We start from the raw sequence: 27,250 nt of genomic DNA on the forward strand, positions 1-27,250 counted from the left end.
TGTTCTTTCTTCCTCCATGCTAAGATCACTTTTTCTTGTTAATTCAACGTGATTCAAAAAGAATATACTTATTTTAAAGAGGTATATTTTAGAAACCGTAAATAGTAAATGCTGGAGATGCGCATTCTGCTTTGAACCTGCAGAATGATCTATTGTTGCCAATCTGAAATATTACTTTTTAAATTTGGTGTATTTGCATCCACTGCTCATTATAATGTTATCAGAGCTTCAGAGAATTTATACATGATATATAAAAAACTAGTATACTTGTATCTGTAACATTCAAATTATTCAGTATATTGCAGACCTCTGTGACAGAATGGTTAACACTGCATGCTATGTTGTTAGTTGTCCTAGGTTCAAATCCCGGAATGGTCATGGGTGTTCTTTGAGAGTGTCCCTTTAGCAATTTTATCACTCATCCTCATCTTCGCGATTAGCCAAAAGTGGAAGAAAAATGAAGTAAAATAAAGCAAATCAATATTTTAACAAACTGCTGATGAAGATAATTTTCATCATAGGAAATTAGCATTTGAGTGTGATTTCATTCACACACTACATGAAGCATCAAACTTTTTAAAATTTATAATAGAGATGGCCAATACCAATATAAAATTTACCGATACCGATCTGATATAAAATTCTAAATGTTCCTTGAAGAACCTGAATAGTTCATTGACCCAGTAAGCGGCTTCTGCCTATTCGCATGTGCACACCCAAATAAATCTGTAATGCAAATTTTTTATTATACTTATTCACTGAACACAGGAACAGTCGATCAATGTAAACACAATTTTGAGTAGAGTATAGAGTCTGTGCTGTCGTAGACTGTGGTGAGTTTGCTTATTATTAATTGTAATTGTATTTAAAAAAAAGTCAACCATGAACAGGCGATCCAAGTCCGACAGTTTGTAGAACTGTACCGTGAATATGAGTGTCCAAACAAAAGAAGCAACGGGTGTATGAGGCCATAAGTTCATAAGATGAGATTTGATCAGGCCCGTAGCTAGAGGGGGGCAGGGGGGGGGGCTTTGGGAAATGATTTCGCAATTTTTAGTATCTAGAACAGTTGTGACATTTTGAGAAGTCTTGTATGAGTTTGTGTTTATATTGTGTTATAGTTGTGATGTGTTTGTGTGTGTCTTGTGTAGTAGTTGTCCTGTCTAATGTGTTTGTGTCCATCTTGTGTAGTAATTGTGCTGTCTAATTGTGTTTGTGTTTGTCTTGTGTAGTAGTTCCTCCATTCATGTTGGGGGTTAGGCGTAGAGCTGACAACTCTGCACTGTAAAAAGACATGTCAAGAAACAGCAATATAAGGCCATGGATGTTCCCAAGGTAAAATATTCCGGAGGTAAAATAGTCCCCCGTTCGGATCTCCGGGTGGGGACTACTTTGGGAGGTCCCTGGACTAAGGATGAGATCTACGTTAGGAATAAGGATATTAAATTAGGCACCTGGAATGTTCTGAGCCTTTACCGGCCTGGGGCATTTCAGTGTACAGTTAATCAGATAGTTAAGTATAAATTAGATGTAGTAGCTGTCCAGGAAGTTAGGTGGCCAGGAGAAGGGAATTGTAAAACAAAAAATTATACTTTTTTCTGGTACTGAAAATCATAATTTTGGAACAGGCTTTTTCATTATCTCGACTCTTAAAACAGTAGAATTTATTAATGATAGGATATCATATGCAGTTTTACAGGGTAGGTGGTGTAACATTATTTTAATGAACATACATGCACCAACGGAACATAAAGATGATAATACTAAAGATGATTTTTATGCAGAGTTAGAACAGGTCTTTGATAAGTTTTCTCAGTATGATATGAAAATTCTGTTAGGTGACTGTAATGCACAGATTGGCAAAGAAGAGACATTTAAACCCACGATTGGTAAAGAAAGTCTTCATGAATTAAGTAATGATAATGGTATAAGATTGATAACTTTTGCAACCTCAAAGAATTTAATTGTGAAAAGTACCACTTTTAAACATAAAGATATCCATAAATATACCTGGTCTTCTCCAGATGGTAAACCTCATAATCAGATAGATCATATTCTCATTGATAAGAGAAGGCATACTAGTATAATTGACGTTCGTACACATAGAGATGCTGACTGTGCCAGTGACCATTATTTAGTAATTGCTAAATTAAGAGAAAGACTCTCAGTGATAAATCATAAGCAACACAATCTAAAAGTTATAAAATTTGATACAGGAAAGTTTACTGATGAAAGAATTAAGAAAGATTACCAAATTAAACTGTCAAATAGATTTGATGTTTTGCAGGATTTAAATGATGATGAAAATATAAATGAAACAGACGTAAATAAGAATTGGGAGCACATACGTAATGCAATAGAATCAGCAGCTAAAGAAAGTATAGGATACCATAAACCGAGAAAAAGTAAGCCATGGTTTGATAATGAATGTCATAATCTAATAGAAATAAGAAATCAGGCTAGACTTAGGTGGTTAAATAACTCTGATGATACAAATCTAAACAATTATAATAGAATAAAGCGAGAAGTTAACCGCACGTTTAGAAGTAAAAAAAGAGATTACTTGAAAAGCAAAATTAACGAAATTGAAACAAACAGCAAAAATAAAAATATCAGAGATTTATATAAAGGTATAAATGAGTTTAGAAAGGGGTGGCAACCTAAAGTAAACTTGATAAAAGATAAAGACGGTGATTTTCTAGCTGACCCAAGCGATATTCTAAATAGATGGAAGAACTACTTTAATGACCTTTTAAATGTCCATGTAGGAGATAAATCAGAAGTAAATGAAGTACACACAGCAGAACCTTTAGTCCCAGAACCTAACTTGACTGAAGTTAAAGATGCTATTAAAAGGCTAAAGAATAACAAAGCACCTGGCATTGATTTAATACCAGCTGAGTTAATTAAATATGGTGGAAATTCATTAATTTGTCAGATTCATAAATTAATTTGTTTAATATGGAATAAAGAAGAAATCCCTCAACAGTGGAAAGAATCCATAATTGTTCCTGTGTTTAAAAAAGGTGATAAAATGAACTGCAATAATTACCGTGGAATTTATCTACTCTCAACAACATATAAAATATTATCTAACATTCTTTTAACAAGACTAACCCCATATGCTAATGAAATTATAGGTGATTATCAATGTGGATTTAAACGCAACAGATCAACTACAGATCAAATTTTTCACATCAGACAGACACTTGAAAAAAAGTGGGAATATAATCAAAATGTCCATCAGCTATTCATTGATTTCAAAAAAGCATATGATTCGGTCAAAAGAGATAAATTATACATATATTAGTAGAGTTTGGAATACCTAAGAAGCTTGTTAGTATGATAAAAATATGCACCAGTGAAACAGAAAGTAAAATTCGTGTGGGTATTAATATGTCTGACAAATTTACAATTCATGATGGGTTAAAACAAGGAGATGCATTATCTCCATTGCTCTTTAATTTTGCCTTAGAATATGCTGTTAGGAAGGTAAACGAAACTAAAGACGGACTAAAATTAAATGGTGTGACTCAGTTGTTAGCATATGCAGATGATGTAGACTTACTGGGGGATGATGTGAATACAATTAAGAATAATGCTAAAATATTTTTCAAAACTGCTAAAGAGATAGGTTTGGAAGTTAACAGAGAAAACTAAATATATGCTTACAGGCCGAAACCAAGTGTTAGGTAATAATCAAAATCTAGTTATTGATAACAACTCATTTGAACCAGTTTCCAAATTCAAATACTTAGGAGTAATATTAACAAATGAAAATTATATTAAAGAGGAAATAAAAAGTAGGCTTAATTCAGGAAATGCATGTTACTTCTCTCTTCATAAAATTTTGTCTTCTCGTTTAATATCTAAGAAACTAAAAGTTAAAATATACAAAACCGTAATTTTGCCTGTAGTATTATATGGATGTGAAACTTGGTCCCTTACATTGAAAGAGGAACATAAATTGAGAGTATTTGAAAATAAGATCCTTAGGAAAATCTTTGGACCTAAAAGGGATGAGGAGACAGGTGAGTGGAGAAGGTTACATAATTTAGAACTACATAATTTGTATTCATGTCCAGATATTATTAGAATAATTAAATCAAGAAGACTTAGGTGGGCAGGCCATGTGGCACGAATGGGAGAGGAAAGAGGAGTTTACAGGATTCTTGTTGGGAAACCTGATGGTAAGAGACCAGTAGGAAGGCCAAGACGAAGATGGAAGGACAACGTTGAGATGGACCTAATGGAAATCGGTAGGGATGGAAAAGAGTATATAGAACTTGCTCAAGATAGGGAAAGATGGAAGGCCTGTGTTGCTGCAGCCATGAACCTTCGGGTTTAAGAAGGCTAGGGAGTTAGTTAGTTAGTTAAGTAGTAAATTTGTGAAACTTTGTACATAGACTCACAAACACTACAAGTTTTATCTACAGATGTTCAATATGTTCTCCACCAGCGGCACGAACAATATCACAGCGGTAATCAAGTTCGTCCCAAACTCAGGCAAGCATGTCTTTCGTGACTCAAGCAACCGCAGCACTGATTCAATTTTTCAGCTCATCCAGTTCATTTATGGTAGTGGTGGTACGTAAACGGTTTCCTTAAGGTACCCCCAGAGGAAGAACTCATATGGATGCAAGTCTGGTGACCTTGGAGACCAGCTGCAAAGTGCCAAGTCGTTAACTGCCTGACGACCAATCCAACCTCTTGGAAGAGTTTAATTGAGAAAAGTGTGCACTTGGCGATGCCAGTGTTGGAAAATTATGTTCTAAAAACCTTCTTCATGCAGCCTTGGAAACAACCAATTTTGTAACATAGCAAGATAGTTCTCACCATTAACTGTTTGTTCATTGAAGAAGTACAGACTGTACACAGATGAATGGGATATTGCACAAAAGACATTGATTTTTGGTGAATCTCTTTCATGTTCAATATACGCATGTGGATTTTGTAGGCCCCAAATTCTTACATTCTGTTTATTAACCTTACCACTAAGGTGGAAAGAAGCCTCGTCACTAAACAGAAGTCTTTCCATGAAACTGTTATCCTCTTCACCAGCTTCCAGTATCTTGCCAGCAAATTCCATTCTTTTTCCCTTGTCCTCATGCTCCAGCGCCTGTAAAAACTGTAACTTGTATGGCTTCATCACCAAACGACGCCGCAAAACTCTCCACACAGTTGTCTGAGGCAGTTGCAACTCCTGACTTGCATGACATGTTGATTTGGAAAGCCTATGTTGAAAAGACGCTTGGATTCTCACAACATTTTCTTCAGACACACGTGGCCTCCCAGTGCTCTTTCCTTTACATATGCAACCAGTATTTATGAACTGTCTATACCATCTGCGAATGTTCCACTCACTTGGAGGATTCACTTGGTAACGCAAGCGGAAACGTCTTAGCACTGTAATCACAGAGTTACACTTACCGAACTCGACAACACAGCATGCCTCTTGCTGCTGCATCACCATTTCGACTCGAACTGAAATAGCGGGATTGAGAGAGCACAAGTGCTGCACTCGTGATCTAGCAGCAATTGAACAAAACTATGTGCAGTTATCTTCCGTTCAGAAGCGCTGGACTGTAATCCAATGAGTAGTTTCAACAGCATACTGGTTTGTAATATGTATATTCTTCTTGAACCACTGTGTATAATCCTCACATCTTTGGAAGCTCTTGAAGAAAGTAGTAGTCTCCAGTTACAGCAAACTTTTAACTGTCGTTGCTCCCCTCCATCACCAAAATCTGCTCGTGCCTCCCCTCAATAATAATACATGTAGTTAATACATGTGATATGACCATAAAAGATCAACACAAAATCTCTTCATGTAAAAATATAATGTGTGTAATGTGCACAGGTGGTGTAAAATTGTTTATTGATAGTAATCTGGTGTCAATTAATGTGGCGATATGATATTCATGATATAAAAAGGATAAATCCAGATAGTAAGAAAAACTGGATAATAGATCTTTAAAACGACATACAACAATGTTTAAATTTCTTTCAATAACTTGCTCAGTGTACAAAATCACTTACAAATGCTTTTATCTTTAAACTTTCTATTACAAAGCAGCAACTTCCTTTTGAAGGCTGACACCTTGCCTGAACATTCAGTTTGTGGAAATTATCAGAACAGTATGCCTGCCCATTTTTGTACAAAGGCATTATCAACGAAGTTTTCAGCATTTAACAACTTTCTTCTAGAAATTACAAATGTTGTTCCTGTCTCCATTCAAACACACGATAGATGACATTGCAGGGAACAACTAATGAGAGATGCAAATAGAGAAGATGATATTGATTTTTATATAACACATTTTAAACTTTCAGAAAAAGAAAAGTTTTATCGGAAGTTCTCGTGCCTCCCCTGCGAAAATTCGGCACCTCCCCAGGGAGCCATGCCACACAAATTGAATACCGCTGAGTTACAGTAATTGTACTGTGCTGTACTTCTTCCATATTTGAAGGCCATTAAGGGATTCCTCCAATTGTTTTTCCACAAGAAACTTATTCACAGAAAATCAACCTTCCACTGAAGCATTTCCATGAGACTTAATGAGACAGATTTTTATGACATCACATAGATCACTGAATTGATTTCCATCATCAAGTAAGGCTACAAATCAACAGAGTCATCATGATGGGACAAAAACTCTGACAACTGAGTCTTTAAAATGTTATGTGCTTGCAGGCACAACAAAGTTTAACATATCTTAGCCTTTTCAGCATAATTCCCTGAAATCCAGTTTGCTTCCACTGAGTAAAACTTCGAGCAAAACTTGCTCTCCTTTGTCCTAGACTCAGCTGGTGGACAATAATTGGATCCAAGTTACACCATGAAGAGGTTGAGAATTTAGGAGGCTTTTCTTATGAAGCTTTTCAGTCATTCTGATGAGAAGCTCTCTAAATTCAAGCCTAAATTCTAATTTCCCCCTTTCTGATCACACTACTTTTTAGATCCTGAACAGTTAGCACGGAACCCCAATATCATTTTTTGCAGCTGGTAGGATATTTTCACATATTGAAAGATCTAAAGTTAACATCTTTGAAACAGTATTCGATTCACCCAACTTGTCAGCATTGTACCATCAAATTTTTCATGGGGTATGTGGGATCAGTGTGAAGCAAAGGAATTAAAGGTTTGTGCTTTGGAACCTTCTCAAAAGACTGCCTGACGTCTCATGTTGCTGAGCTTGAATGATTTAGAGCATACTTTACAAATTGCTGCTTCGTTGTCCCCTTTCACAGCAGGTACCCAACCAGATAGCTCAGGATATAGTTGCTCATCCAACCACTTTGCATTACGTATACACTGCTGCTTCCATTTTGACTTTCCCTTTCTGATATAAAACTACAGGTTTATGTACCCCAACTTACATCAATTGGCACAATTTTACACAACTTTCCAGATTGAGAACGCCTGTAATATTTTATGTAAGTGAAATTTTTTTTTTTTCAAATCACATTAAATACAATTTTACAAAACAAACAAAAGAAAATATAGAAATTTCCCAAATTATAAGGCTAGAAAAATGTGCATATTTGGAGAAATTATAAATGATTTTCATTCTCAGATTCCCTTCAGCTATCTTCTCTACAACTGATGTGTAAGATGAAACAGTGACGTCAGGAATATTTACAATTTCAACATGGACATATTCTATGTATTGGAGCACTGGAGGGGCCAGAACAAATTTTTGGGGATCTACTATTCCATAGGGCTTTGGCAGAAGTTGCCTTTCTTATAAATTACTAGGTGTATATATGGTTTTGTATGAAATGAGTGGAGAATATATTTGGAGCATTTACTACCAAGGAATGTTTTACTCTCTCTTTCTGCAATACTTTTATCTGATGACATATCTCCTTGCATGGAATGGAAATCTGTATCTTCATCCAATTCCCTTGCAGTAAATTAATTCATTTATATCTCAAGATCTTCCATCATTTTAAAACATTTTATTCTTAATTTTCAATATCCTTTTCCAGTTAATCTTTACACTGTTACTGCATATCCAAAAAGGTAAAAGATCATCACATCACCACCATCATATCATTTACAGCATTAACTTCACTAGAAAGTCTTCAATTTCTTTATGACTTAAGTCATAACTGTGGCAAAAAGTTTTTGTCATACACGGATTCTCAATGTAACTTGCAAACAAGTTACACAAATACTAACATGGAGAGAAAATCACCCACAAGGCATAGATGCAGAGAACCACATTGTACACAGACTACTTTCTCAAACAGTTGCAGAAGAAATAGACTGAAAAGTGTGAGAATGCTTGGAGTCACAACATCCTGCCATATATGGCAATTTGAAATTTCTTCTGGGTGAATTTTCACTCACGTCAGTATTCTAGGATTCAATTATCAGATTAGAAAATTTAATAAAATGGTAATGAACTAAACCTTGCATGAATTATTAAAAGCAACTCAAGCACGAAGACAAAAGTTTAGACAAAAATACAAACAACAAAGTAACACAACATTTTTTGTGTACTATTTAAATTTAAATTGAACTGAAATTTTATAGTAAATTTCATAACTACAGTTTGTAAAAAAGTAATAGCGACACATCATCCTCTGAGCAGTTTTCATGAATATCAGTATGTAACACCAGCATATAAAAAAAAACAAATGAAAGCAGAATACTGTTGGGTTTTATGGGATGTCTTTGCCCATGAGTGGTTCTAGTCACTTTTTTCTGTATTGTTAATACATCCTCCAGATGGTGCTGAAATCATACAACCATTCAGTTTCTGAGAAAGCAGTTGCTGTGAAGCAGTAAGAAGTCTGTATGAGGAGCTTTCTGTATTGGTGTTTACTGACCGCGTGGCGACTTTCTATCGTTTGTGCAGTGACTGCGTATTGCTTCAACAGTGTTGCTTGATAACATTGTTGCTGTTTGGAAAGTGTGAATGAGCCGAAATGGATAAAAAATGTGACATTTCACCTCGTAAGCAAGGGCAAATCCTTGCTTTGCGTAGTGAAGGCAAATCCCTGAGAAGATTGGTGGAATACTGAAAATTCATCATTCAACAGCAGTCAGAGTTATTAAAAAACATAATAAACATCACAAATCGTCTCTCCGACAATGTTGTGGCAGAAGGAAGAAAACATCACCTAGGGCAGATTGCAAAATAAAAACAACAGCATTGAAGAATTGAAGACTGAGTTCCAGCCAAATTGAGTCTATTTTGCGAACGGACCTTGGAATTGATCTCAGTCATACCAGTGCAGTGTCTCGATTGTGAGAAGTGGGTATTACCAAGAAAATATCACGCAAGAAGCTGCAGCTGACACAGGCCCAGGACAGCAAGACGTGAGTTTGTGAGCCGATACGCAAGCTGGACTAAGGATGACTGGAAACATGTGATTTTCTAAGTTGTGGTTAAGAAAGGGCGAGGAACTTCAAAATGATCGTATTTCTGAGACACAGAAATTTTCTGGGGGAGTAACGGTATGGCTTGTTTTACAGCTAAAGCTGTCAGAAGGATCAAGATATGTGAAGGATCAGTCGATTCTCAAAAATATCTGCACATTCTACAGCACAAAGTACAGGTAACAGCCAGAAATCACTTTCCTGGGTCAAATATGGAGTTATAGCACAGATCGTGAGGTTTTGGTTTCATGAAATTGAGGGTGAACTTTGCCGTAATCTTGTTACAAGCATGCCTCGACGATTGTATGCATTGAAGAAAGCCAAGGGAGGCCTACTAAATACTAGTGAACTGTTTTGTACCTGTTGGTAAACCAATTACCGTGTGTATTATGAGCAAATTGCTCCTGATGATTTTCAGTTGATGTTTTGATGTTTATTTGCAATTTTAAAATTACACCATATTGTATTATTATACGCCACATGCATAATTACATATATATGCATATAAATTCAATATCATGTGTTCATTTGTTTCAAATTGTGGTGTAAATGAGGAGATTGTAACGGTCATTGACAATATACATTGTACTGTGATCAAAAATCCCTGTCAACCTTCATTGTGGGTAATATATCCTCTGTAAACCATGTGCGAGCTAGTGTCGCTATTTTTTCTTTACAAACTGTAATATCAGAAACACTAAGTTCAATTTACCATGCATTCCTTCCAGAAAAATGCATTCTCAAGAATTCATTTCAAATATTTCATGTGCATTTTTCAGCAAGCTTTATGCAATTGTAAAGTACTTGTTTACAGTAAGGATAAAGTTTCATGCATTCAACATTAAGGATAAAGTTTCATTCAGTTCCCTGGTTTGATTTATTTCGTGAAATAAACTTACTTGAAAATTAATGCAGAACATAATTATAAACTATATACAGAAAAAGGTTAAAGATTAATTTTAAAAGAATGGTGGAAGCAAGTATAAAATTTATTAAAAAAATCTAATACCTAAATGTAAGACAAATGAGATAGAATTATAATATTAATTCGAATCTCTGGTCTTGAAGTAGAATTTCAAAGTGCATATTGTTACTATAAGCAATATTAATCTGTCAAAAAGTATGAGCGAGACAGTGAAGAGCATCTGCAAAGGAGTGGGCAAAATTATATGGTGTTCAACTTTTGTAAGGTTTTTAACTTTTACATGCGTATGTGTGAAAGCTTTTCATGGCCAATTTAATGTGAACTTTCTAAGGTTCTCTCTCTAGCATTTATAGAGCTTTAGTCTTTTTTAACATTCTACTATTTAAGTATTTAATGCCTTATCAATTAAAAAAGAAACAAGAAATCCATATTGTTTGAAAAAATACATTAAGAACCTATTCTATCTTAGCAATGTTCTACTCTCTCGCCATCTATCACTGGTTGATTTTGTTACACTTAAAAAGGTAGTATTTTCTATTTTGAGTTTCACCAGTATATACCAATGCTTTGATTTTCTGATGCTAAACTGCATAATATAAAATATTTTGCCCGATTTTGATAACATCAAGAACACAGAAATACAAACAGATAATAATTCAAGACAGACAAGAATAATAGATTGAAGCATAAGTAAAGGGAGAAAAAAAATAGTAAGGAAACAAATATGACAGAAAAAGGCATGCACAGTCAGAATATATAAATTCCAAACATTCTTCAAATGAACATAGTACTTTACTGTTTGTCTCGAATAAGACTCATCTTGCTGTGGCGAATGCAAAGTCTAGAAAAAGAGGACAAACGGGAACTTGTTAGAAGGAATGCATATCTTTATTATTTCCAAAATAATATTCTCTTTATTATGAAAATATATTGAAAACTTATCGTTTTAGTACTCATGTATCTGTCGACTTACCACTGTGTAATGCTGCAAGAGGTTTTTGTACTTTATTGAATCTAGCATATTATGTATTTTCAGCAAGTCTTAACCTCAGTCTAAACAATTAGTTCAGATGTATGAATGTATGAGAGTAATACTACATTCACTAACGTAACTTATGTTATTAGTAAAATATAGATATTTAAGAAAATGTCTGCTTAAAGTGAAATGTAAAGTCTGCTTCCCTTCCCTAGCTAAGTTTTCAATAGCCTAGACAGATATTTTGTGCTCACAAAACATGGTCCTGGGTTTGGATTCCATCTCTGCAAAAATGTACTAAAAAGTACACTTTTGAAGGTAGTTATCTACAAGCCTCCTCTGTATCAGAAGTACATTTCTAAGTTGTAGTAGTTAAAATCATAATGTCAAAATTTACAAAATCTCAAAGTACACTACGATTATACCTTGCTTCTCCAGGAGTGGGAAGTCCTTTCCAAAGGAGGGATCATGTGTGTGTGTTATGTTTCTGTACACTGCCTTTGTTTAGATATTCACAATATTTTCGTGGCTATATAATCTTATCGTATCATACCCAAGGCGTTGGGTAAAAGTGACAAGTCTGCTATTATCCTTAACATAGCAGGAAGCAGAGAAAGGAATGCTTAATGAGGAATTACGTAAACGTTAGGTGACTGACTTGAGAGATGGCTCTGTCTCGGGACTAAGACAGTTGGCGAGTGAATGGGTTTGTGAGAGGATCAGGGATGAAAAGTGCAAGGGTGTGAGGAGAGTGAATTGTGACAGGGGGTCAGATATGTGACAATTGAGATGATTGAGAGGACGATCAGTGGAAATAACCTACATCTGGACGAGAGGCAGGTAAAGTCCTTTTCCTAATTACATCCATATCGGTTCAATCGTGGAGAGTAATAAACCCATTTATTGTACATGTCAATTCTTGCCATTCTTCTCGAGTACAACCTCTCGCACATCATACTTTAGGCCAAGCGAGTGATAACCATCTGGAAGATGATTGATGAATAGCTACGCCACCCAGGAGACAATTCAGGGTCTCTAGTTCGATCCCAACGCAGCAACAAGGTTGCGTTATGTTATTTAACAACTGTGACTATCTAAACAACAGCGAAGACAAACCACATGGAGATTCATGGGAAGGCTCTAGAAGGAATTCTAAGCAGATGTTATGTTTCAGAAATTTGAATATCGTAGCAGGGCTTCGAAAGGAGAGAAAATTTCTTAAACTGCTTTCGCTGGCATCTGTCGAAGGCCCTGCTGAGCCTTAAGTCTTATGTATATTGTCATGGGAATTCTGGTGAGGACTTGAGTATTACATTTTTGGAGAAAACATCCAGAATTTGAATATCAATCTCAGGTTGTCACTAGATTTCTGTTAGGCACTGCATTTTTTTGACACTCCTGGAGCAACCCCTGGTACACATGACCTCCATTGTTCACACATTGTTAAGTTCCACACAGTCTGCTCTTCTATTTGTACAGGGTTTTCCAATAAGAACAAAATGATTTTACAATTAAATAAAATAAAAAAAGTGTCGGCATCTCCGTCAGCGCTGCCCGCCATGCTTCTCCCGCTCTCTCGGCTGAAGATCAAAATGAACGCACAGTATTTCAGATACAACCAAACTTTTTATATTGTTTTGAAGCATAGTTTATTACATTATGTTTTGAATAACACATCATTTAAGTGTCCACCTTGACTTCATGCACACTAGTGAATTCGATGAATCCAATTTTCGATGACTTTGCGCAATAACTCGGCCCTAATGTCACGAATGCAGCGTCCGATGTTCAATCTTAATGCATTAAGGGTTCGTAGTCTGTTTGCATAGACTATAGATTTCAAATAACCCCACAAAAAAGCAATCTAAAGGAGTTAAATCACAACTTCTTGGAAGCCAACTAACAGTTGCATTTCTTGAAATTATCCTTTCACCAAACTGTTCTAGCAATACGTCAATAGTGGCATTAGCAGTGTGACATGTGGCACTGTCTTGTTGGAACCACATGTCCTCCAAATCAATTTAATCTAAATTTGGCCAAAAAAAATCTGTTAACATCAAACGGTACTACTCACCAGTCACTGTAACTGCATCTTCTTCCTCGTTTTGAAAAAAAAAAATGGTCCGATAATGTCACCATGCCATAAACCACATCGTACAGTGACCTTTTGTGGATACAAGGGCTTCTCGTGAATCTCTTATGGATTGTTTTCACACCAAAAACAACAATTTTGTTTCTTAACATATCCACTTAACCAGAAATGAGGTTCATCTGAGATGATAATTTCTTGCCCAAAATTATGATCCGTTTCAAGTTCAGTAGAATGTATCTTTTCCTAAATTTTTTGGATAATAACGAAACTTCCTTGAAGCATGTATTAAGCCATGATGAATTGCCACAGTATACTAAACACAAATGACAACTAGTGACAGTTATAACATTTCAAGCATAGTTGCCAGTTCATTTCAAAATCATATCATTCTTATTGGAAAACCCTTCATATTTTGAATTTTTGTGCCTGTTCTGGAGTCTTGTGAAAAAAATAGTTGCCATGACTTGCCCTTGTATTAAGGATGTGTATTTGGATATTTCCTAAGATAGTCTTTTTGTACATTATATATCATAAATTTTCTTCTTTTTGCTTTTTTTAAAAAAAATCTGTCACAAGATTTTAGGTTCTGAAATGGTGTCGGACAACCCTTCCCAGGTAGTTGATTGCAGGTGCGAATTTTTCCATCAATGTCTCTGCAAAGCTGCTCTGGGTATCTGGGGCAACCTTTAAAAGTAAAGGCTGTAGGACAGCTTATTGAGGATGTGCAGACCCATAAACCTCAACATTTGCTATGTGCCTTCATGGTACAAGGGACAGCTTTACCTTTGCACCTCTGAAGCATTCCGGAATAATGTGTATTTTTATATACAAATACATATGGGACTCTAACATTAAGTCCATGAAACTGGAACACTATTAAGCTTTCGGATATTAAGAAAATGTCATTGGAGAATTGAATTAAGGAAACAAAGAATTACCGATTATTACAAAATTGAGAACCTCCCAAGTTACTGATTTATCGCGAAAGGTGATTTCTATGTAGACTAAAGGATAAATTAATTTCTTTTATTAAAAAATTACCATTTGTGTCTGAAAAGAAGGTCTGAATGAATCAAAATATAAAAAAAGAACATGCACTAGTAAGTGATGGCACGAAGGATGTAGAAAGATGCTATTTATAGGTGGAACATTATTTAATTAAAGTAACTTCAAAAGAACACCAATTATGACATTCAAAGCAGGTTTTATATGATCACTTTGCCTATGCATTCAAATTCAATAGTTTAAGCCTGTTTGCTCGATGCCTGACTTTTACTATTACTAAACACTCTATTAAAAGAAATGATTACTCTATTATCTGTGCCTTAATTTAACAAACAGTATGAGCACAACATCAAAGAATGATTTTCCGGAAATTTTCAATCTCCAAAACATGATTAAGATTTCTTGTTGTTACATAACCAGCATAAGCACGTATCCTTCCACGATAATCTTTCCGTGGGTTGCTTGAAACAACAAATAAGCATTTTATTACCTTCACAATAACACAATAATCAATTTATCTTGAGACTCCAAGAGATAGATGGCCTCCCCGATGGCCCAGTGGTAGCATCGTCACCTTCTAATCAAGTAGTCCCGGGTTTGATACCCATAGTAGTTCGGATCCCACTTTAAAATGTAGGTAAAGTCCCAATTAACCTTACTGTGCATAAAGTGGATTTAAAACACCAACTCAATCAATCAATCCAAAGGTAGATACCTGAGATTTCTGTCATCCCTAGAAGTGATCCACAAGATTCACCCTTCACCAGAGGAGTTGAACACAACTCTTAACTGCACAACAATGGGGGGAAAAAAATCCCATCCATCTGCATACATATTGATGATGCGGTGCAGCATACACAAAAGACTTGGAAAAGAGTGATTTTGCCAATACACTATAGTGATAACATTTAATAAAGCAATTACGTGCAATTGAATTGCTTCCACAAGAACGCCACACATTCAGGCGATATTTAGGCGTACATCTTTAAATGTCCCACACGCAATACAAATCCACAGGAACTAAATTCACTTCTTTGAACTGAAGCCTTTTTCCTATCAAACATGCTATTCTGTTCAAGTCTATACAATACTGGCTTCTCTTTTTCATGTTCAAAAAACACAATTGTAGGAACTCATTGTTGAAGGGATACATTTATGTAAACACTGGATTCAATTCCACTATTGTTTGAATGTAACAATGTTTAACTAGCGCTCCAAGGTGGAAGATAAAAATAAATCACAGTGATATATTTTCTTTGAAATCTTGTCCAGAACAAATGGTTCCCGTAAAAAGGCACCTGCACTCCAACTTTTATTGTATTCTACATCAGGACATAATTTGAAATTCTTTACTTAAGTGATATTGTCACACTACAAGAGTAACACATGAAAGTTTCATGAGCATTTTCAAATTTCTGCGTGCAGTTTCTCTTTCCTTAATTATTTTATGCATATGTCGCATGCGTCTGCGGAGCTAATGTCTGGTTGTGGGGGAGGGGGGAGGCTAAGGCCCCTTAGCACCTACCTAACTACACCCATGTATACAACAGAGCCATAGCTAGGGGAGAGGTGGGGACTTGGGAAAGTTATCCTGTTGCTGAGGCAATAGAGGCATTAAAGGAGTGAAAGGAGAAAAAAGTTGTAAAACAGTGAATGTTGCAATCCCATGAAAGTAATGAAAACCCTGTTCAATTAATGCAAAAAATAATCTAAAATGATTCCTCCCCTCTTTGCTCACAATGCGATGAAAATAAAGAAATAATATTTGGCATTTTGATGAAGTGGATGTGAAGGATTCTACTGTAGCTGCATTGTGAGACATAAGTCATTCCATGCCAAATCAACACAGATATGTGCAATTTTCAACCCGACCTTCTCCTATTTTCATGAAATTTGGGGAGTTGAAACTATGGATGTAACTTAGTAACTATGAAAATTTTGAGTCTCGTTTGTCATGTAATTGAAAAATTATTCAAGGTCAAAGGTTGAAGAAATTGCCCTTTCTGAATTCGTTTAGCTATACTAAATGTGCTGAAACTCTGCTCCTATTTGGCCTAGAAAGCTGAAATAAAGTTGTTGTTTTTTTGTGCAGGGAATGGAGCAAGCTTTCCAATGATATGTAACATGCCTACCTTTGGATAAAAATTAAATTTTGTCACGTGACGTTGAATATCTCAAAACATGTCATCGCCAAAAATGGTGAAAAAAATATATTTGGTACACTATGTTATGCTCTAACACACATGAAAAAATCAAACTGGGACTGCAAATGGGATCAGAAGATACAAAATAATATGTATATATATGTGACTCATAAAGGCTTCATGAAAATGTACTTGGGTGAGTCAAAAGACCCTTAACACCCCCTATAAAATGTAAATTATTTATTAATAGAAAGATGTTAGGACCAGGGGGAACCATAGTTGTGTGTGTCAAGATGAGGTCCGTCATTTTTGTCCACCATATTGAATTCAACTCAAACATTTTCAATGGAAATGAGGTGATGTGAATATCAAATCACGGTAGAATTTCATGAGGTTGAATGTGTTTGTTTCATTAAGACTTTCAGAACACACCCACAGACAGGCCTGTACCCGAGAGGGGGCGGCAAGAGGGTCATGTTTCCCCTTCGAGCCATGGAATATTTTTATGCAAGCCTACAAAAATAACATGGATCATTTTCAAGATTTTGCAAGAATTTAGATTTTCTTCTTGCATAAATGAATGGGTTGTCTCTGGAGAGAGGCAGACTCCTGAAGTCTACAATTTGCTACATTTAGTAATTTTAGTTTTATAAGCTTTTATGCGAAGCTACTAAATATTCCAATTTGGTCGGGACAGTTTGCCACATTTACTCCCTGTTTTGACTTTTTCGAACTGTAGTCTTGATGAGAAAATGTCCTCTTTTTGCAGTTAATTCACATTCAGACATGTTCTTCATTATACGGATCATTCCATTGCGTTGTTGCCATATTCACGGTATGAATTCCCACCAACAAACTTGTTCTATTAAAATTTTTCCCTCTCATCAAAACTTTCCAAGGGTAAGAGTTTATGTTATAACAACAAAGATAAGCAATTAGTTTGGACTTCAAACATATTTTACTAAGAATAACATCATAAACGCATACAAAGAAGGAATAACAAAGAATGATGTCAGCCTGTGTGTGAATGTTGGATACATCTCTTGTTCTCTTTCTCTCTCTCTCTCTTTAGGGCTGGTAACAGCATGGGGTAAAAACGTACTTCTAGAGTCATAGATAAGATTTTAAAATTATATCAAATTGGACTAGTAAGAAATGGAGCCGTAGCTGCGAAGGTGGTTGGCATTGTCACCCTAGGCCCCTGGAACATAGAAATTAGATCGACCTGTCATTTCTCCTCCATTTCTCACCTCCTTTCGTCGGGAATAAAACATAGCACTTGCATGTTAATTTAATTGGAAACGAATGTCTTCTTAAAGTTTCTAATTTTTTGTCCCTCCACTTAGTTATCTTTAATTTGCAATCGAATTTGAACAATAACACACACTGCTTCAATGAAGATGGTGTGGGATGCACAACCGAATGTCCTTTTATTAGCCACATTTCTTGAATGCTAAGTTTTCTTTTCATCCGATTCAACGGAAAAGAGTAAGTACATAAAATTTCTAACATGTCTAAGTATGCCAGCTACATCTAGGAAAGGGGGATGCAAATTCGGTGCAGGGGGTGCAAATATCATTCTCGTCCTAGGTCCTGAAATCTCTAGCTACAACTCTGATAAGGAAATGTTTCCTTTCGAGAGACCATTAATAGATTTACACCATTATAAAAACATCAATACAATAAAAATTTGAACATTTTGGAAATCTGTGCGTTTACTCACTAAATATATTCTTTTACAGTAAAAAAAATAAAAAAAATGTTAAAAACTTACGTGAGTGAGTATAATGGTTGCAGACGACGTTTCGCGAAGCTACGCATCGCTTCTTCAGGTCTCTTTTCAGTATATAAAATACTTCATCATATAAGTAAAAAATCCAGGATTAGGTAAAAGAGGGTGATGTGATATGGAATTTAAAAATAGATGAAGTTAAAAATGCCATGAAGGCTAAGAGATAATTCTAAAAGACCGGTGTGCCCATATTACCATATAGAATGAATGACTACTGTAGCGTACGAATGCTACATCCCCTCCAATGAGAACTCCACAGATTCCGACGCAGCGCAGGTCGAAGCGAAGCAAGCGTAGCTTCGCGAAACGTCGTCTGCAACCATTATACTCACTCACGTAAGTTTTTTACTTTCTTTTTTTTTTTACTGTAAAAGAATATATTTAGTGAGTAAACGCACAGATTTCCAAAATGTTCATTACTTCCGATACGGGGAGAAAAGTGCGGCTTTTTCAGAAATCCTGGATTAAATTGGTACATGTTATCAACAGGGTGTGGTTTCTTAAAAGATGTAAGAAATTTGACATAGTACCACAATTCTTAAAATGGGGATACCGACCATTAAGTCAAAGGGGAACTGAACAAAAAAATGCAATATTCAGGTTAGGATGTTAGGGAAATGTGTTTGTGAGGCCTGCGCCGAATCTGAAAGGTTAAATAAGGAATGTTTAGAATTATATTTCCAACTTAGCGGGGAACTTGACGGCTTGACATGGAACAGGGTTGAGGAAAGGCACAGTAAATACGTAGAAGCAGTGAAGATCCAAAGCCGAATAACTGTTTTGAATAAGTTTAATAGGTTAGTAAGGAATAGCGAGAATAGTGGTGAAACAGGGAATATGGGAATAAATAGCTCGAGAGAAGGGATGAATGGGAATAAGACCTATAATGTTTTGAATCTGACACAATACGAGCTGCCTCGTGAACTATTCGAAATAACTGATAAGGGACATAAATTTGCTATAGGTCAGAATAAAATAGAGAAGGGAGAATTTGTTATAGCCACCGAACGTACCATAGGCATTTTGTCAGATAAGAATGAGAAAAATGAACTTAGGCATAAAATGCACGACTTCATTGAGGAAAGGATTAGGAAAGAGTTTAGAAAGGAAAGGGGAAGGGGGAAAATGAGAAGCCATAGGGAGGAACGGCATCGAATCCTAGGTGAAAAACTTAAACGAGTGAGGGTGTGGGTCGACAAACACGATTTATTCCTTATTAGATCTGATAAGGAAAATAAATTGGTAATAATGGAGAAGAATACTTATAGGGAGAAATTGGAAAGATGTTTCACTAATGATGATTTTGAAGTAATAGAACGAAACCCAATAAGTAAAGTAAAAAATGTAGTTAGAAAGGGAGTAGAAACCAGTTTGACAATTTTGAGATCAGAAAAGAAAAAACTTATTGAATACTGTAAGAGGGGTGAACTTCCTACCGCTTTCGGTATTCCGAAAACTCATAAGGAAGGGATCCCGATGAGACCGATTATACCCATGTATTCTCACCCTGGGTATAAACTGGCGAAAACATTAGTAGAGAGGTTAAGGGAGGTTGGGGGGAAGACCGAATTCAGTGTTGAGAATTCTTGGAAAGTGAAGAAGGGATTGGAGGGGATAAACCTAGACGAGTAGGATGAAATTCGTAGTTTTGATGTCATTAATTTGTATCCTAGCGTGCCTCGAGATAAAGCCGCGGATTGTCTTCAGAGGTGGGTTATGGATAAGGGAACTGAGGTTGTGACAGCCTGGGAGTTCGTTTGGTGGTTCCATTTAGTATCAGGATATAATTATTTCTGAACAGGTTTTAGAATTTAATCACAAGGTTAGAAAAAGAGAAGTTGTAAAAAGAGTTCATAAACAACCTGATATGAACGTTCACGAGGCTGCAAATATTTGTGTTGATAGGGGGATGACGGTAACTTGAATGAAGCCTGGATTCACTTGTTTAAACGGTGGGGAAAAAATAGTGAAGAGTCTGTTAAATTCCATGTCACGCCGGAAGTGACCCGCGCTACATCGGAATCTGTGGAGTTCTCATTGGAGGGGATGTAGCATTCGTACGCTACAGTAGTCATTCATTCTATATGGTAATATTGGCACACCGGTCTTTTAGAATTATCTCTTAGCCTTCATGGCATTTTTAACTTCATGTTATTTTTAAATACCATATCCCATCACCCTCTTTTACCTAATCCTGGATTTTTTACTTAAATGACGAAGTATTTTATATACAGAAAAGAGACCTGAAGAAGCGAAGCGTAGCTTCGCGAAACGTCGTCTGCAACCATTATACTCACTCACGTAAGTTTTTACTTTTTTTTTACTGTAAAAGAATAAAAGTTTGAAAATTTACTTGTCACTTTTAATAAAAGCAATAATTAAATAATATCTAACACCTATTAAAAACATTACACCTACCTTCTAATTTCTTGACATTTTGAACCAGTCGTTAAAGGAATTAATTTGCTAGTTTATAAATGTAGGAATTGATTTGTTTATATATGTTTATAAATATAAATATATACATAAATAAATAAATAATGATATTAATTAATTATTTAATAACTGACATATTTATATACATACATAATATATATGTATATATATAACCAAGGTTTCGAGCTTGTCCCCCACCCCTCAAAAAATCCTGGGTACGGGCCTGCTAACAGAAATACATATTGTTTTTTATCTTCTGATCCCATTGCAGTCCCAGTTTGATTTTTTAATGTGTGTTAGAGTATAGCATGGTGCACAAAATATATTGTGTTTTCACCATTTTTGGCAATGAGATGTTTTGAGATATTCAAGATCACGTGACAAAATTTTAATTGGAAAGCTTGTTCCATTCCCTGGACAAAAAACTTTATTTCAGCTTCCTAGTCCAAATAAAAGCAGACTTTCAGCACATTTAGTATAGCTAAACGAGCTCAGAAAGAGCAATTTCTGCGAACTTTGAACTTGAATAACTTTACAATTACAAGACAAAGTAGACTCAACATTTTCATAGTTACTAAGTTCCATTCATAGTTTCAACTCCCCAAATTTCATGAAAATCGGAGATGGTCAGGTTGGGAGCTGAGTTGATTTTGCATGGAATGACTCATAAACAATATTCTCAGTAATGATTATTAAAATCAATTCTAAAAATATAATACTTTATGTTGGTAAAGCAGGTACATCATTTTAATAATGTTGTTCAATTAGGAATATTAGTGAATTATCCAATCAAAGTGCTATTCTGTGCTTGCAGAGATTTGAAAAACTATAGAACATAAATTTTAAACATTTAACAGACTATTGCATTAAATTAGAAATCAATTAATATGTACAGTGGAATCTCGATTATTATGCTTCTCAGGGGACCATGCTGAAAAACTTAAAATATGGGAAAATGTAAAATCGAGAAGAATTTTATAAATTTTGCCATCTTATACGTACCCAATAGGACCAAGTAATGTAAATAGTTTGCCAAAGAGGAATAGAGATGGTAGCACCAAGCGGGCAAGATTAAGAATTAACATAATATATGTGAATAACTTTATAAATAAGAACAAAGCAGATTGGAAAGATGAAAAACAATAGTAGTATAAGAAGATAAAGAATAAATATAAAAGAAAGAAATTAATATATATATGCGATAAATCAAACCAGTGATCATATGTAAATTGATCAGAAAACTAAAGAAGTCAAAGTACTGATACAAATATGTGTCTTTGAACAGATATTGCATCTGTCTGATTGATTTACCACTCCCACAGCAGAAATTTTGTTTACATCAGTGGCGGCACGTTCCAGTCGACGACCCACAGCACTTTTGGGTGCACGTTTCAGCCGTAGCACCTACTTGGATGCGCGTGTCAGTCATTTGGCACCAAGTATACACTCTGTTGTGCCCAGTTAGTGTTGGCACATTCCCATTGCAGCCACAAGGGAGGAGATTAGTATATTTCCCAAAGCTTAAGGGAAAAAGGATATACGAATTTATAAATCATCAAAAGCTGAAATAGAAGGAAATCCAGATGGAAGTCCAGATCCAGATCTCTCCATTAAGAAGGAAGTCCAAATCCAGATCTGTCCATTAAGAAGGAAGCTCACGTAGGAAATCCAGAAGGAAGTCCAGACCTGTCCATTAAGAAGGAAGTCCATATCCAGACTTTCCATGAAGAAGGAAGTCCAGATAGAAGAATATACAAATTGAAGAAAAGAAATAATAAAAAAACATATTGAGATAAAATTTGACTGTAGATGAGAATTGTAGAGAAAAGTAGTTCATCATGTAAATATTCTATTTCAATGTATCCTTGTTTATATAATACATTCGTTTAAATGTCTCCATTGGAAGGCATCCTGTCTGGTTTCGGTGTCTACAAAGAACCCTACCCTGTAGATATTCTAGCTGAGGTTTAAAGTTAAGATTTATGCACCTTGTACCAAATGGAGGCAGCACAATTGAATGTATTATGTGGGAAAATATAAAATCCAGGGGGAAAAAATTGGGGTCTACTGTATTTATCAAAACATTTTTGGGGAGATTGGATTGAATGATTTTGGGAAGAACTACATCCATGATCTTGGAATATCGTGGGGATAGACACCCCTCCCAAAGATCACAATGCAAAGTTTGAAGAATTAAAAGAAAACCGACAAAGATAGAATTAACACCTTGATGCACAAGCATCAGCACAATTCCATTTCTTAAAAACACAGAGGATACAAGAGAAGACTTAATGAAAATAAAGTGAAAAATTAGCCTAGCATTATTTTAGTATCTCCAACTGTACTTAATTCTTTGCATTTTACCTTGAAAGTGAATATTTTCCATTAAAAGTATTTAAATATCATTTTCTAAACATTATATGGCATTTATCCCATAACCAACTGTAAATTACTTACCAGGTATAAGTCTTAGAATCACGTATTAAGGAAAGCAATTACCACATTGAAATCTTGATAATTTATTAGGAGAATAAAAACTAAAGTGCACCAGAAACAAATATACAGACAGATAGATTTTGGCAAAATAATAATTTTGAAAATGTTTACCGTATTGTAGAGCTCTTCTAGCCGAGGGATTGAAAGGAACTTTCTCATGCTGACCCCATTCTCTAAAAGAAGCTTCACAAAGTCAATTCGGTCATGCTCCATTGCTTCCATCATAGCTTCATCCAGAGCACCTGACATTTAGAGGTAACAAAGCACAATCAAGCAATAATCTCTAAAACACAAGGAAAACTATGTTATATACTACTACTATAAAGCATGTAAATTGGAAATAAATATCTGCAAAGTGTGGTCATGTGAAAGGAATACAATGTTTCATATACAAACTATTTTTAACTACTAATTTGCATAATACTTGAGAACATTGCTAAAGTTGACATGCTTTGCAGAATTTCTTAAGACTGCAGACATGGCTGGTCACATAATTTTTGTGTTGACAAAAATGTTTATCTCATGTTAATCACCTTTGCTTACATCAAGAGAACGGATTTTTAGGTGCTAAGAACAACAAAAATATGTGGCTAAAAATCTGAAATATTTTAATTAAAAAACTGTTAAACAAATAAATAGATATTCACAAGTGAGAGCAGGACGTTACATACTTGTATTCTATTTATTACAATGCACAACAAAGCACATTTCAATTGTCCATTGAAAATGAATGCTGATTATCTCTGAACAATGTCTTGCATGGTGAAAAGGACCTTTCTACATCGCACACAATCAGATGAGTATATTTGAAGTGAAGGGTGTCTGATTGGTCTATCCGAACCGATTGGTCTATTCGAACTGATTGGTCAATTGTAATGAATCAGTTTCTATTGGAAAATATTTTATTGTTTTCAGTATATTGCTTATGAAAAATTCTTATCTAAACAACTGTAAATGCAATGGAAAAATCATATAAAACAACTAACATAAATCTCTGGTAAAGCATGTGGAATTTGTAACTTAGAAAAAACTTTCACATACAAAAAAAAATTTCAAATATATGAACGTTTTAACTCTGTACCTTCATTGTGTTTAACACACATATAGAAAATCAAAAAACGTGCTGCTTCAGTCATAAACTGACATGTTGTTCTTCCTTTATACATGAAAAAACAGCAGAAAAATTAGGTTAAACAAGGAATCTGACCCACAACACTTGAAAAGGTGATGAACAAACAAAACACTGTCGAGATAGACATAGTTCATCAAAAGATTGCTCATTTTTCCAATTGCATTACATACACATAAGATTAACCATGGAAATTCCACATTGAAAAGAAACCAGAACTAATGTGAACATTTATTCAAACTACTAGCTGCTTTCAGGTTGAGGAAATAATTCTTCTTAGCTATTTATTAAGATAAATCTGACTTCAGTAGTATGCATTAGAATTCAGAAGAAATTCAGATCAAGTGTGTTGTTTTTCCAAATAACCTCTAAATTACAGGAAATGTGGTGTCAAAAATTAAACTACATATGCTTTGAGTCAATCAATCAATTAATAACATATTGATTTTACAATATACACAAACTTACAATTGGATACAATTCATCAATGGAAATTTTCTTGATTTTCCAATTGGTTTCAGTTCAGATTCCAATTGAAACAAATATATTCCGATAGCTGTATTAGGCATCCGATAGAATCAGCTTCATTCCAATTGGAACCAATAGAAAATTCCAGCTGCAGCTACTGTACTCTACAATGGACTACTGTAGTGTACAGTAAGGCTACTGTACTGAAAAAACAATATAAATAATAATGCATAATACACTTGCTACAATATATTATAAAATCATGACTCCAAGAATAGACAAATTAATTCTTGACACCATATTTTCAGTTATTTTGAAGTGCATTGGAAAAACGGTACATGAACTGAATTTCTACTGTTTTCTAATGAATACTACTGAAGTCCGATATATCTTAATGAATAAGTTACTACAATTATTTCTTAAGAAATAACTCAACCTTAAAGCAGCTAGTAGTTTGAATATATGATCATATTTAGTTGATTTTTTTTTCGGCATGGAATTTCCATGGTTATTATTATATCTGTGTAATGCAATTGCAGAAAGGAGCCATCTATTGATCAATGTAGTCAACATTGTGTGTTTGTTTTGGTTTTTCAAGCATTCAGGGTCAGGTCTTCGTTTAAACTAATTTTTTGCTGTTTTTGTGTGATTATAGGAAGAACAATATGTCAATTTATGTATAAAACCATGTTTTTCAATTTTCTACAAGTGCGTTAACCACAATGAAGCTACACACTTAAAACGTGTTCACTATATTTGATTTCTTTGTTGTATGAATGCATTCCTAAGTAGCAAATTCCACATGCTGTACCATTCATTTATTTTAGCTGTTTATATGATTTTTCCATTGCATTTTCAGTTGCATAGATAAGAAAATTTTCATTACTGACAAGAGTACTGTTTTCAGACAGCAATATACTGAACACAATAATAGAAGTTAGTTGTACAATCATATTACTGAAAACGTTAAGAGTACAGTTTAACTACTTAAGATAGAAGAAACAGTTGGACTACAGTAGTAACAATAGTAGTACAGTTCAGCTACTGAAAACAGTAGAAACAGTTGGGCAACTAAAAACAGTAGAAAACATTAGCATTACAGTTCAGCTACTGAAAACAGTAGATGTTTCAAAACACCCCATTGATCTACTGAAAACAGTAGACAGAATTTTAAGTAGGGAAATGCATATTTCTGTTGTGACGATGCGATTTTATATGTAAAATTTCGCATCGACACAGTTCATAAAAAGGAACTTACGTCATATAGTTGTGATGGCACCTGATGGTGACAGGCTGTGCATATTTCTGTACATGTATCTACATTTATTAGGCAAGTGTCGCCTCCATATATACTGTATGGTGTAAAAAGCATGCTGAATTAGCACTGATTTGATTTTACACTTGAATCTTTCCACTTTTGGTTCATGTCCTAATTTTTTGGATAACTTGTTATTCAGTTGAACTGTTGAGTGTTTTGTCCCTTCTAATAGACACAAATTTTATCTTTATTTCTGATGTTACAAGTTATATATACCGTCATTAGTTTCACAAGTATTACTATTTTGTTTGATGTACAGTAGGCATTCATAGATATATAGACAGGGCATGAATATTTCCCAATGACACTTGCCATAATTTGTGAGTGCTCTTTTCTATAATGAAAATACTATACAGCTATGTGCCTTGTTACCCCAACTCATAACTTCATACCTTATTACTGAATCAAAGTTTGCTACATAGAGGCTTCTTACCGGTCAATAGCTAGAAATGTTTACCATTACATGGAGTGCAAAACAGACTTTACTTAATTTTTGTTGAAGCATGTTGTTACTGACCCAAACATTCACATTTATTTAATTTATTATTTATTGTTCTATTTTGTGTTTAATACGCACCATATAATTGTGTTATGAATTTCTATTTTGTTATGTTTGCAAAACGTGATGTATAATTAATGATGATCACATTATTGATAATGTAAAATTATGATGTATAAATTTCTATATACATTTTGACCATAGCAACGATAAAGAGAAAAAAAGACAGTAGATCAGTAAGTGAAAAATATGTATATTGGAATTTTATATAGTGACGTCAGAGTTTTCTTTCAATTTAGCAAACTGTAAGCAGACTTGGATAAAGGAAAATACTAGGATGTTTCGTTGAAGTGTGTACGAAAGACTTGATTCAATGTTAATGTGGTTTGTGTATTTCAGATGTTGATCCAACATAATATCAAAAAATTTGGCTTCTGTTGTTAACATTAGGTCTGAACTTTGTGACTTTACATTAATATCTAAGAGATTTTTTGTTCAAGATGATGTAAAATTTATGCAGTGTGTTTTGTTTTATTGAGTCAAATTATTTCTTTAAAACCAGCTATCTTACTTTTGGTA

The 27,250-nt window shown here is 34.8% G+C and overlaps 1 protein-coding gene across 3 annotated transcripts in view; it reads right to left on the reverse strand.

The window, feature by feature from the left end:
• The window catches only part of Trpm (transient receptor potential cation channel, subfamily M), a 587,782-nt gene that overhangs the window by 55,325 nt on the left and 505,207 nt on the right, over positions 1-27,250 (reverse strand). For all 3 annotated transcript variants that reach the window (XM_083130635.1, XM_083130634.1, XM_083130636.1), the window contains one exon: positions 23,369-23,499. In XM_083130635.1, coding sequence (XP_082986761.1) covers positions 23,369-23,499 — 131 coding nt within the window. The remainder of the gene's footprint in view (positions 1-23,368; positions 23,500-27,250) is intronic.

Source organism: Lepisma saccharinum, chromosome 11, assembly GCF_977018435.1.
Source record: "Lepisma saccharinum chromosome 11, izLepSacc3.1, whole genome shotgun sequence".
In the NCBI taxonomy this organism is placed as follows: domain Eukaryota; kingdom Metazoa; phylum Arthropoda; class Insecta; order Zygentoma; family Lepismatidae; genus Lepisma; species Lepisma saccharinum.